Below are 13,638 nucleotides of genomic sequence, written 5' to 3'. Positions count from 1 at the left end.
TAAAGAATTCTCCTGCAACGCAGGAGATATGGGTTCAATCCCTGGGTCAGAAGATCCCCTGGAGAAGGAAATGGCAACTCACTTTGGTATTCTTGCCTGGAGAATTCCATGGACAGAGGAGCCTGACAGACTACAGTCCATGGGGTCGCAAAAGAGGAGCCTGACAGACTACAGTCCATGAGGTCGCAAAGAGTTGGACATGACTTAGCAAGTAAAACAACAACATGAGACTTTAAAGCAGTTATACAGAGAGTTTGGGCCATGCCTCTGGTCTCCCAACTGTAGAACAATTTTGGTTAAAAAAACAACAACAACAACACTAAACTATGTGATCTCTAGGGTTCTTTCTAATTCTAAAGAATCTAAAATTAAACACCAGCCCAGCCCTGAGGGATAGTAATGAAAGCTGTATATTGTTCACAGCTTTTGAATATACAACTTTGATTTAATGCTTATGTGGATAAAGTAAGCAAAAATGTGTGAAATATAAAAAACATTCATTAAATTGCATTCTGTTAGGAATTTCTGACAGACTTTAAGTTGAAAATGAAGTTGTTAAGTTCATCAATTCAGGACGAAAGAATAATAAGGTAGGACAATAAATTGAAACTGTAGATAACTGAGTACCAGTAATGGCTCCCACCCATATATTGAGTCCTTTCTCTGTGTGAGACACGGTGCTGAACATTTCACATATTATCACACTGTATTTTTCAAATGAGGAAGAGGAAGCTCAGAGAGGTAAATAAACTGGTCCCAAGTCAGAAAACCAGTAGGTGCTAGAATAAGAACTTGAACTAAGAGCTGTGTAACTTAAAATCAGGTTCTTAACCCTAAAACTGCAGTATAGTTGCTAGTGGTAGGGCATACATTTGTCTATGAACTCCTCAGCAAACAAAACAAAAAAACAGGATCAGGTATAAGACACTGTATCTGTCAGCCAGATACAAACCCAATCCAGAGATGTACAGCTTTCCTAATCCTAAGACCTAAATTATGCAGATTAAGGCTGGTAGAAGAAGACAGTCTCTCTGTGGAGCTTATTTAAGAAGATACACCATTTTCAAACACTTTAGCGTAATTCTTGTATATAATCAAAGTAAAACCCCAGCTCCATGAGATAGATATTGATTCATCAAATCAGTTTGCTACAGTCTGCTTCACAGCTGTCTTGCTATCTGCTTCAGATTTGGAATGGTACTTCTTTGACCGTAGTCACTTATCCAGACTTGTATTGATACCTGGTTCCAAGAAAACTTTTCCCTAATTATAGTGAGTTATGAAGCTATTACTGAACTCAGTTCTCAATGCCTAAATATTTACTGTTCTCCAAGGAGAAAGGTCGAGGTCTGGTAGCAGCCGCTGCACTTGTACACTCAGAAGACAAAGGACGTGACGATGGACTGGGGCCAGGCTTTTACTTATAGACACATGTGCAGGCACTTCAGAGTCAGCCTTCCCGTCCTGAGGCCTTAGATGGAAAGGAAATTTGGACTGTATGTTGAGTCCTGTTAAAGTACATACCTATTACTATAGAAATGTCCTCATCATGGAAAGTTCTCTGGGCTTCAGCCATTAACCCAATTAAATATCTGTTACAGTGAACACTGATAGAAACAACATAATCAGGCCAGCCTTGAAGTCACTGTTAGAGAATTTGACCTGTGTGGTTTTTACCTGCTGTACCTCTTTACTACTCAGACCTTGGAACTTTATCATCTTAAACTCAGGAAAACAAAGTTCATCTCTTTCCCTTCAAGACAGCTTTCCCCTGTCTCCTGAGTTCCGCTGACCACCATTCTCCCAGCTCCCAAATTCGAGGTACCCTGGCTTCTTGCCATCTTTTCCCATCTAGGCTGTGTCAGCCTCGCCTCCCGCTGGAGCACCTGCCACACCCCTTCCTTGTTCCCACGGCTCTGCTCAGGTCCCGCCTCTGCCCTGTCACCATCTCAGGGCTCCTGATCAGCCTGGCCTATCCCTCCCCCAACCTGCTGCAAGGTTTTGGTGCCAGCACCTGCATTTAAAACATGCAAGTTCACTGAATTCAGTCACTTTTCGTGATCTTCAGAATTAAATCCAGACTCAGTCACCTAACTTTCTAGATCTTTTACACCATGGCAACTTGAGCCTCCCTTACCTGTCTCATCTCCTTTTCCTCCACGGAGAGCCATGGCCCTGTGCACCAGGGAATCTGACTCCATTCTGTCCCCGAGACCCACCTCCCATTTGTTCCCACCCTGCAGAGCCTGCATGGTGGCTGAGGGCCAGCAGTTTCTGAAGCTCTCTGTCGCCACCCCCACTCGCCCCTGTGTCCATGCACACACACACATACTACAGAGCTTTCTCTCCCTCCTTTTATACCATTTTGGTTTTGCATTTTCATCATTTAGACAACACTAAGAATAGTTCTCAGTAGCTTATACATTCATTAAAAACAGGGCAGCATCTTCCTCATGATACTGGGGATACAGAGTATCCCCACTCTCTCTCTCACAAAGCCTTCACCTCATGAGCCTCCAAGTCCTCATGGGATTTCCAAAGCTGAGAGTAACAGTCTGCTCTTTCCCTGCAGCCCTACAGTCGCCCATTGAGTATCAGCGGAAAGAAAGGAGCACAGCCGTGATGAGGTCCCAGCCTGCTAGGGTTCCCCAAGCCAGCCCCAGGCCCTACTCCTCCATCCCCGTGGGCTCCGAGAAGCCCCCAAAGGGCTCCAGCTATAACCCGCCTCTGCCACCCCTGAAGATATCTACCTCCAATGGCAGTCCAGGGTTTGACTACCACCAGGCTGGGGACAAGTTTGAGGCCAGCAAGGTAAGTGATGGCCCATCACCTCCACCCTCACCCTCTTTGAGGGCACAGCCTCTGTTCTTACTTCATAAAGTAGCATCTTTTTATGCTGATTGTTTTAGCAGGAAGAATACAGTAAATACCTTCTAGTCTCAATTATGTCTCTTCCTTCTCTGAAAAACTGAGTGAGTAAGGCCAGTTTCCCCCAGGTTCAGACACTCTGTGTTGAAGGGCTATTGTTGCCATCTGCAGAAACACTGTAGGTAATATTGTAGTAGCAATTATGATTTGTAGCAAATAGAGGAGTTGTGAGATGGATCACCTAAAAGTCGCAGCTCTAGGGTTTGACAGCTTAAAGAGATTGCCCTTTCTAAAGATGAGCTCCTGAAGCGAGCCCACAGCTCTTCACCACCCATAGGCTGATGCAGCAAGGGGGTGCTGCCCATTGATGTGTAACTGCGGAAGCTAGCCTTGGATTAGACATTTATCACAGATAATCCACAATTCAAACATTGTCATGAGGATTGTCATCAATGTACACAGCTGTTTTGACCCCACAAAGTAGTAGAAATGAGAACGAATGGGAAAAGTACTAGATCAGGAGTTAGGCTATCTGGTTTCCATTCCAAATTCTGCAGCTCAGAACTTTGTGTCTTGCATTAGAACCTCAGTGGGTTACTTAATCTCATCAGGCCTCCATTTCCTCTAGAACTCAATGGGTCTATGGATAGGAATGTCTACATTTTTGACCTATATGTTTTACCTTATAGTTTTATTTTTCTTACCCAAATTATTAGATGATACTGATTTTTTTTTTTCCAACCACACTGCACAGCTTGTGGGATCTTAGATCCCAATCAGGGATTGAACCCAGACCCTCGGCAGTGAAAGCACCAAGGAATTCCCATTGTTTTTTTTTTTTTAACTATTGATGACCAAGTTCAATTCTGTGTTAGAGTAACTATACTGACCTATTTTATCACCTGGAAGTGATTTTTTTCATCTTAAAATCCCTTGCCCTGTGAGTAAGTTGAAGTCACATTAATTTACTGAAGAATTTCTGGCTCTCACCATGCTGTGAGGCAACCAGGCATCCCTGGGAGTTGCAGGTCTGTCTTGAAGTAGCTTCCCGGTGGAGAGTCACGTGAAAAAGTCATGGGGGCAGGATCCTTCATATTAATGAGTACCGGCTGGGGGCTGGAGCTGGGGGTCTGGAGGAGTTCTGTTCCCACAGTGGTTGGGTCAGGATAAGTCATGGCCTGGCCTTTGAACTGGGCAAATGTCTCACTGTTACTTCTGTCTCAAAGAGGGTCAGAATGTAGAGTAAGACCAGTGCTTTTTCAAAAGGAAGAAAAAAAAATGTATCAAAGAGCCTGTGTTCTTTTCACTGGGAGGTTGTGACCACTGACCTGACCTTTGCCCAGGTGTTTACATATGCCTGTACCTTTGCCACACTCTTCCTCCCATGAGCTGGAGGATGCTGGCAGGAAGGTGCGTGCTAAGGAGGGATTTCCATGCCGAAGGCGTGTTCATACCTTTCCCTATGGCTGAGCAGTATCTCTACCCTTACACCCTCAATTATAACATTAATGAAACATTGCCATAAAATATATTCTCAGATCCCATTTATGAATATAATTTCGTTTCTCAGGATAATTTCTGCCTGCTGTTTACCTTGCTAGTAGGAAGCTTGGCTTTTAACCCCACAAGGGTGCAGAGCGAGCGTGTGTGAACCAGCCTTCCTGTATCTGTGTCCCTTTCACCTTTGTCTCCTCACAGAATGACCTGGGAGGCTGCAACGGGGCCTCATCCATGGCCGTGATCAAAGATTATTATGCACTGAAGGAGAACGAAATCTGTGTGAGCCAAGGTGAGGTGGTCCAGGTCCTCGCCGTCAACCAGCAGAACATGTGCCTGGTGTACCAGCCCGCTAGCGACCACTCCCCCGCCGCTGAGGGCTGGGTCCCTGGCAGCATCCTGGCGCCCCTCACCAAAGCCATGGCAGCCACAGAAAATAGTGACGGGAGCATCAAGTAAGTGCCTCGTTGGCGTCCCCGGGAGAGGAGTATGTGGATCTAAAAAAAATTTCAAAACGAAGAACACAAAAATGCAAACGCATGGTAGGGAGTTACTGCTGCTTATTCTCGACAGCGCCAGCGGAGCCGAGGTCTGAGTGCTGGACCGCACGCAGCAGGGGGCATCCGGGCTGGATTGTTCAGTTCTTTCTTTGGTGGTGGTGGTAACAGTGGTGGTTTTCTTTCCTTTTCATTTATAATTTTCTGTTTTGTTTTTTTTTTCTTTTCTCCCCACCGGCCCCTTGTTAAGAAAAGAACCCTACTGAAACCCTAGGTGACAAAAGGCATGCCTCCTGTTGCTCCATTTGACCCACCACAGGATCCACTGGACTGGACTTCTATTTATATTGTATTAAGTTACTGATATATATATATACACACGCACACACACACACATATATATATATTATTTTTTGATTGACTCCAAAAAATTACCTTAGCACAAACGCCAGACCTGCATAGGTCAGAGGCCTGCTGCTTCTCCCAGGAGAGAGGCAACTTTTTGGTTGTCTATGGAAATTCCTGTGTACAGATTGTAACTTTTTTTTCTAATTTTCCCCCTCCCCTGTCTCTCTAATATATGTTCATGGTCATTTGTAAGATATTTCTCTTCCGCATTTTGGTTGCGAAGGCCCTTCCAAACACATTCCTGTGTAAAGTATTTTGCACTATTTAAAGAAACCCGTATGAATGAAGTCAGGCTGTGCAATATAATGGAGAGCCACAATGTTCATCATTGTACCTGTAATGTAACTCATAATTTTAAATGTGTTATTTTAAATATGTAAAATAAATTTTTACCATGAGCATGTCTTTATGAGGTTAAAGACTAGTGGACCCTTTTTCCTCATTGCACTGTTCTGGAACTTTTAAATGTACAAATGATTCTTCTTCTTCCTCTTCTTTTTTTTTTTTTTTTTTTCCTTTAAGAGTTGGTTGAATGCATTGGCAATTTTTTCCTAAACAAAAAGTGCCTTTGCCACCAAAGCTCCAGCCCTAGCCTTCCCTTCTAAACAGCCCCTGTGGGTTGTCTCTAACCTCTGAGATGAGGAATGATGCAGATCAGATGCTGTCCAACTGGGTGACCTGGTGGTGCTGCTGTAAATCAATGGCGAGTGTAGAAGGCGGTGGGGTGGCTCGCAGCCCCTGCTGCATTGCACACTGAGGGTCACCGGTGCCCAGGGGAGAGGAACTCGCATAGGGTACTTGAGCAGCAACGCCAGCAGAGCTGCACCTCTTTGGTGCTTTCTGGCTCAGGAGACAAGTTGCTGACCCCACCCTGGCCTTTCCAGGTAACCATAGGCCCAGCTGGAAATCAGCAGCAGCCCCTAAAGGGCAATAGACCCCATTCATCTTATCCTTTAGATATTTGGTTTCAGAAGCCTTAGAAATAAAGGCCCTCAAAGCATTCAGGTTCTTATTAATCAGTGACTTACAGTGCTAGCCAGTTAGTTGTGATCTAATTATCCAGGCACTCAGCACTTCTCCCTTCTCACCTTCACATCTTTTGTTCACGTTTCACACCTTCCACGGGAAGACTGGTAGGAAGGGTGTCAAGCCAGGCAGAAGAGAGCAGATTCAAATACCAATTGCTCATTTGATTCCTTATCAACAGTTCTTGCACAAGGGTTAGTGGAACAGAGCAGTGGACTGAAAGTGGTTGTCACTATTTATCAATGAAGGACACTCATTGCACCCTCCCAAGGGCTGCTGTGACCACAAGTGTCAAGTTGGTTGTATTGCTACAGGATAAATGTCACTGAAATGTCTCTGTTTCCACATCAATCCCCGGGCTTGTGGCCAAGAGATGGAAGATCCCAAACCATGATGACGCCTTCTTCTGAGAAAAGGAATAGTGAAATTAAATGTGTTCTGCCTCTTGTACTATTTTGTGTCTGCTTCTCAACATTACTTGTAGCATTTCTAGTTTCAGGGTTGTGATAAACATAGGAACGCACCCCCGTGCTCACACACACACACACACTGTGCTGGCTGCTCTAGGAGTTTTTTCAGCAGGGACCTCCCTGACTCAAGATGTTCTCAGAATGAGCAGGGACTTTGCTTTGGGGATAAAGATAGGGGATTAAAGTCTGGTGTTAAGATGATATTACCTGAAGTTAGTTTCTGTGACCAGTTCTCACTCAGAAACAACTGTTGGAGTGAACAGCTGGTATGCAAGGGATCCCAGGGAGCCTGCCAATTTAGAAGATACAAGAGAAGGTCTGGCCAGGAGATTCTTTCTTGCCTTTTGTAGGAGCTGCTTTCCAAAAAACAAAAAATGAGGACATGACTATTATCACTGTTTCTTACTCAGAAAGTAGATTGCTAAACCTCCATGTTTGTGATAAATATTTTGAGCATATCTTCCCCAAAACATCCTAAAATCCCTGACATTTGTGGAGTTTTCTGGAGGAGATGCTATGTATTTCAGAGCATCCTCCTTCCTCCTGAATCTCATAGGTCTCTCTCTCTCTCCCCTGTCTCCCTTAATGAAGGCTCTGTTAATTGAGCTTTGTCTGTATAGGCCTAAATTTGATAAGGAGACACTGGAGAGGAGCCAGCCTCACTTACTCCAGACGTGATAGAATGTCATCCAAACTCTGTGACCACATCTGAAACTGACGATACTCGCCCAGGTCCCCAATGCTGTTTGTGGCTTGACTTTTGATGTCTTTGTCTTTGAGTTGTGACATATGTGGAACTCAAGAGCTCTGCACCAGCCTCTCTTTACAGGTCTATGAAGAAATAGCTCCAAACCCCCTAGGGAGAAGAAATAAGTTAGGATAGTGTGAAAGGGCATTGCTACTCTCACCTCCTGAGAGCACATGTTGAGTCTTCTCCCAACAGGAAAATTCTAGGACCTCTCAGTGGTTGACAGAGCCCCGTATTCACAGACATGGGATAATGTGGAGAACACCAACCCTTCATCCTAACTCCTCCAGATAACTGAGTGGTACTCACCAGTCTATTAAGTCAATGCCCTAGAACTTCTATCTGTACTATACAGCGTTTGAGACTGGCCACAACCCAAATACAAATAATGAGATGGAAACCTCATTATCATCCTTTTGGGTCTTTGTGTCTGATCCTGGGCAAGTACCTTACACACTATAGAATATACCTCCCTTATATTTCCTATTTGACTCCCCACCCCTAGTCGTCTCCCATCCACCATACCCTTCAGGAAGGGAATTCCTGAGTCCTCTAAGCCCTCATCAGTATGATATAAAAACTTCCCTCAGTAGAGTATTAATAACTCCATTCTCATTCTTCCCTCCAATGCTGCAACCAACCTCGCACGTCTGTTGGCAGGGGTCAAAGTTCATCCTACTGACTTCCTGTTGGAAGTAAGATCCACTTTCAGCCTCCACCACAGGAGCTGGTGTGCAGGTCTGGGGCCTCCGCCGCCAGGGCTTCACTGGAGTGCCTCACTTGCTGACTCACCAGAGGGTGGCAGTCCCACCCACCGCCTCACTCTGCCTTGACCTACCATTTTGATTGGTGCATTTTTTGGTACAACAGGAAGTCATGTTCATGGCATACTCTACGCATGAGAAAGCGGGCAGAAGTGGAGAACACGGGTAAAAATGAAGCCACAGGGCCTCGTAAACCCAAGGATATTCTGGGCAACAAAGTCTCTGTTAAAGTGAGTAAGGTATTCCGGAACTGTGTCCAACCTCTCATCTACCCCCACCCTGCAGCATTCTCACAAGGAGACTTGGGTGGATGGGGACCAGAGGGGAAGTAGTTTAGTAGGATTTTGCATGCGAGATCAATTTATTTTTTATTTTTTATTTCTCCTGGCAACTTCGATTCAAATAAGTAAGTATCTCTTTTTTTTTCTTTTATACCTTCCTTCTTATACTATGCAGATGTTTTATAGCAAAATTATCTGCAGTATTATTTATTCTCTTAGAAATGCAAGATGCTTGATCCATAGTAAAGTTCTCAAAGTCACCCATTCAGTGTCTTGGGTTTAAAAATACATGCAAGGTAAAGAGATTAGAGCTGTTTTCCAAACCTCCAACCCTTTGAAGTCTGAGGTTTGGAATGTAAGGGCTACTATGTCCTTGGTAAAGTTTCATTTCTTTTCCTCAGAATTCAGACATCACCTTCAGGCCTGTGCCTGGGCAGAGAAGGGAAGCATGTTGATGAAACCCAAGCTATCGCTCTGTAATAACCCAACTATGATAATGAACTCCCTGATTCTAAGCTTCGGCAGATCCTTGTTGTACCCCATCTTGAAATGATGTGATCTGTTTTCTTTGTTTTGGGCCCTCAGAGGAAAAGATCTGCCTCTGGACAATGGAAATTAGATTGCTGATGTGTAATATTGTTATCATGTGCATTATCTACCTGAGTCTTCTGAGAAAAGTAGGAACAGTCAAAGCCCGTTCTAATGTCCTTCTTGGGGAAAAGAAATTATTGTGTCCCCCTCACCCTCGCCGGGGAAGTCCAGCCTCACGGAAGACGACAGCTGAGATCTGACAGCGCTCATGCTTCATTTGGCTGCTTGCATTGCTATTTCCTGGGAGATGAGCGGCTCTCCCTGGAAAGAGCATGCTGCCGCCCGAGGTGGCCCGCACGCACCTCACAGCACCCGGTTTCTCTCTGCCCGGTTTCCCATTGTTCATGCTTCTCTCAAGTTCTCCCCACTCTCTAGCCAAAGCTGCCTGTGTTCTAACTGTGTTCTCTTTCTTCCCCCACCTCATGCTGCCCATCAAGGAGACGAACAGTTCCGAGGAGTCAGAGTGTGATGATCTTGACCCTAATACTAGCATGGAGGTAGAAGCAGCTATTGTCCTCTTTACTACAATGATTGTCTGTTTTGATGTGTTCTGTAACAGTGACCTTGCTCAAGTGACCAGCCAGTCAAGGATACGTGGTGATATTAGGGCATTTCTGGGTATCCCATCCAACTTATAAAAAACAAAACAAAACTGAATTCAGTTTAATTTTGATTTAAAAAAAAAAAAAACTCTTCCTAGATGCCTTTTTAAAAACTTCTGGTTCTCTTGAATGCTTGCTTATTATTTTCTTCTTTGGACGATCTGGCTTTGTGTAGAAAATCTCCAGCATCATAATGGGAGACTTGGAAAACATTTTTTCATGGAAAATAGCATTATAAATAGTGACTGGCTCTCAATTAAAGAGAAGAACCCATTTTTTTTAGTTCTCCTTCCTCCCTTTTTCCTTTCCCCTTTATGTTCTTTTTTTTCTGGGACTAATTCCTCCCTGAAGGCACCAGTAAAATCAGGGATTAGGTGTGGTTTGTGGGATGACCTGGCCCCTGGTCACTGGGTATAGCTGGTGGATAGCAAATGAGGAGTGATCACAGCAACTCCAGAACCCGCTCTTCCCCAGCCCCCAGGGCTCCTGGGCAGTAGCTGCACCTGTCATGAAGGAAAAGAGCCCTGGGAACAGCCTGCCTCCTGTAGGCCTTGCTGAGTCCTTTCTAGAGATAAGGAGGCTGAAACCCAGCTCGGGGGCCTTTCTCATACCACAGGGTTACAGGAATGTGGAAGAGAAACCAACATCTTCACCACCAAGGACATCCAATCAACTTCAACTCCTTCTAGGCCAGGAACTCTTTGGGATTATAGAATTAGGACTTTCACATGGCTCACCACTGACAAGCATCATAAATTTACAAACCCTAGAGAATTGGAGCAAATGGCTTTCCTGCCATTTTGTCTTTCCCAGTAAATTGAAATGTTTTTCTCCAAATCTGTGCCCACATCCCTGATAATGGATAAAAGTTTGAGAGTTCTTCTGTGCATAAAATGTAGAATGTATTTTTAAAAACTTTTCCTTTTTATAGCCCTATGATTTTCACTTAACTAAATGGACCTTTATTATTCTAATTTGACCTAATCCCAAAGAAAGCCACCACTATATTATGACAACCAGCACAAAAGCCAAGGAAAACCAAATGACTCTGAGGGATAAGTCGGTGGTGGAAGATGCCAGCTGACTTGAACCAAGCCAGAGACTAGTGGTTGAAAGTGAGAGATCAGGAGAAAATAGTCCCCTGTGGCTGCAGGTGTTGCCACGGAGCTAAATCTGGCAGGTGTGGGCCAGTCCGGTGCTCCCCTGTGGGAGGAAGCAGATATGGCCTTCGTAGTCTAAATGTATCTTAGAGAGTGAGGAAGGTGGGGGAAATTTCTGGCTCTGCTTTCCTTGCATTTCACAGGACAAGCACCAACTCCTGGGACGCCCACACCTGTCAGCTCGGAGATATGCCTCATGGCACCTGTATCTCCAGATCTCAGCGTTGCTGGCATGTCCTGTAAATGTCATCTGCAAATACCTGGAGGGAGGGGGGAGAGCCAGCTATCTGCGTTCTACAAGGCAATTTGGGACGTTTCTCAGCTCTGGTGGACTAGGGGGAGAAGGATGACTTTCCTTCGCTGCTCTTTAGAGGAAGAATTGGGCACAGGGAGGTGTGGGACAAGGTGACCTTCTCATGGGTCAACACTGAGAAGGTTGACTGATGTAATTAATTCTCTGTTCTGCGTTTAGACGAACAAAAGCTTGCAAGTGTGCATGTTGTAGCCCTGCTTTGTGAATTGCACACATTTCTTGGGTTCTTGTTCATCCAAGGCTTCACATGAGCTTGAGCACCGGGAGGTGCTGTGGTTGCATAAGGAAAGATGTTAGGATGTCAGTGCTGATATAAAGAAAGCCAAAAATTGTGTTGATGCATGTATGAAAAGTTTTTAGATGTAACAGTTGAGGCAGAACTGGAACTCTTGAAGGAGTTGGAAGCTGCAAATATTTTGGTTAATCTAGTTTTCTGTAGTAGAAGTGCCTGCAGCCCTTGAACATTCATATGGATCCTTGTAGGAATTATCGGGCTCTTCTAAACTGTGTTGCTATGTTGAAATTAACTCTGAGCACAGAAGCAGGTGCTGAGGGAAAGCAGGCATCATGGCACTGCTAGCGTTTTCAGACACAGATGACGAATAAGATATACAAAGTTAACCTATTCAATATGAATTTTCTGAAGGGATAAGTATAGGTAGCACTTTATTGCGATGTCCCTTGCAGAAGAAAATGGCTTGGGGGTGCCTACTAGAAGAGCTATATGTTAAAGACCCGGTTTGAGAAATATGTGGGCTGTCCACCTCATAAAGGACTCTTGCTGTTAAATTGAGAGCTTTGGGCATCATTTCCAGGCCCAGTCTGGCCCCAGGCTTTTTGTACCTGATGACTGTAATAGGTGTGGTCTCATTGGGAGTTTGTCCCTGTGCCCTGCTGAGCTGAGCTGCAATTCCTATGACCTCTGCTAAGATCCCCTGGGCCTGAGCCCCTCAGCTGACACCCACTCCACACATCCTGTGCACTGCTCAATGCTAGATCTCTGAATGCTAAGTCCTGCCCTGCTCTCTGCCCACCCTTGACCTGATGCCAGCATGTTGATTCCAAGCCTAGTCATGTATAGGCTCTTATCTCCTGCCTCTGCACAAATATAATTTCCAAAGCATTCTTTATTTATTCTCAATTAGTGGGTTGAAGGGTTCCTTCAAGGGGCAGTTTTCTGGGGTCTCTGCTTATACATTAGCTGATTGCTACCCTCATGGCAGGCATATGTCCTAACATGTGCCTAACATACAATTTTAGGGAGATATATAGGCACATCCCTGAAAGCTAGTAAGAGGAAAATAAAGCACCTTGAATCCTAGGAATCTGATTTTCAAAGCTTTCTGAGAACACCCAGTTTTGTAAAGGGAGGCAGTTCTGCTCTGACGTGTACATCCTTTTTCTTCCCCTATAGAGACATGCTCATGAGTGTTCTCAAGCATAACCTCCCCTCCCACTCCCAGGACCGCAAGCCACACCACCAGCCCCTGCTGAATTGGCTCTGGGTCTCTGCGATCCCCTCACAGCTCACAGCCCCCTTGTCTCCTGCTGATCCATGAGCACATCTCAGAGGGAACCATTCTAAAAACAACTAGATCTCTCCATAGTTTAGTCTTGTTCTTTATCCTGCACTGATTACACTTTGGGAGTGGCAATGGAGGGGGATATTATAAATGAGAGAAATGTCTGTACGTGGAAGAAGAGTCAAATCAGGCTGAAAATCAAACACGAGGCTTGGGAACATTCACTTCCCAGTAGAGCTTAGACTGCCAGTTGTCTTTTATTGACAAGGCAGGCAGGTGTGATGGTAGGCTAGGTACCACATGCCCACCTGCCAGCTCCTCACCCTGTCCTGCCCCATATCTGCACTGACACCCAGGCGGGAGGCAGGGCTGAAGACTTGAGGCTCAGCCTCCACCCTCTCAGCTAACACACCCATCTCTGAAGAGTCTGGGTTTTTCTGAACTGTATTGGATTTCTCCCAGGACCCAGGCTACATGGGTTCCCACATCCCTGCCACCTTTGAAAAGTTGTCTGAAGACTCGATGCTTGGGCTTTGGCACTCCTCCAACCTCAGCATCACTGCTTGCCTGCAGCGGATGCTGGCGTAGAAAGGCCTGACCCAACCTCCCAGACTTGGGTCTCAGTCTTCAGGCTAGCATTTATGTCAAGTCCAGTTAATTAAATGCATCTTAATATTTTTTACTGCCAATACCACTTTTAACAGAGATGGTCGGTCCATCAGAGTAAGAGGTTGTCATGATTCTAAAAAGATCACATCTCTGCCCTAGCTAGCCATTTGACACAGGGCCGTCCTCAGACACAACACAGGCTACGTGCAGTCATAATGCCAGCCATGAGGCATTTAACTCCAGGGGGTGGGTATTGGTGCTTGCTGTGTAAGAACTGGGTT

The 13,638-nt window shown here is 45.1% G+C and overlaps 1 protein-coding gene across 44 annotated transcripts in view; it reads left to right on the top strand.

Annotated features, from left to right (window-relative positions):
• The window catches only part of KALRN (kalirin RhoGEF kinase), a 692,908-nt gene that overhangs the window by 640,296 nt on the left and 38,974 nt on the right, over positions 1 to 13,638 (top strand). For 19 of the 44 annotated variants that reach the window (XR_015164343.1, XM_086402125.1, XM_086402224.1 and 16 more), the window contains 4 exons: positions 2,573 to 2,811; positions 4,567 to 4,820; positions 8,385 to 8,508; positions 9,588 to 9,647. Coding sequence is in view for 37 of the 44 variants with exons in the window: in XM_086402125.1 (XP_086258251.1) it covers positions 2,573 to 2,811; positions 4,567 to 4,820; positions 8,385 to 8,508; positions 9,588 to 9,647 (677 nt within the window). In the remaining 7 variants the exon portion in view is untranslated. Of the gene's footprint in view, positions 1 to 2,572; positions 2,812 to 4,566; positions 4,906 to 5,112; positions 5,690 to 8,384; positions 8,509 to 8,960; positions 10,026 to 13,638 lie in introns of those variants that run through there. The other 25 variants (XM_086402317.1, XM_086402362.1, XM_086402289.1 and 22 more) reach the window with 6 other exon arrangements.

Source organism: Bos grunniens, chromosome 1, assembly GCF_055505025.1.
Source record: "Bos grunniens cultivar Pamir isolate PY7600 chromosome 1, Bosgru_T2T1.0, whole genome shotgun sequence".
Lineage (NCBI taxonomy): Eukaryota > Metazoa > Chordata > Mammalia > Artiodactyla > Bovidae > Bos > Bos grunniens.
Note: the sequence above shows the minus strand (reverse complement) of the source record. Positions and strands in the feature narration are given on the sequence as shown.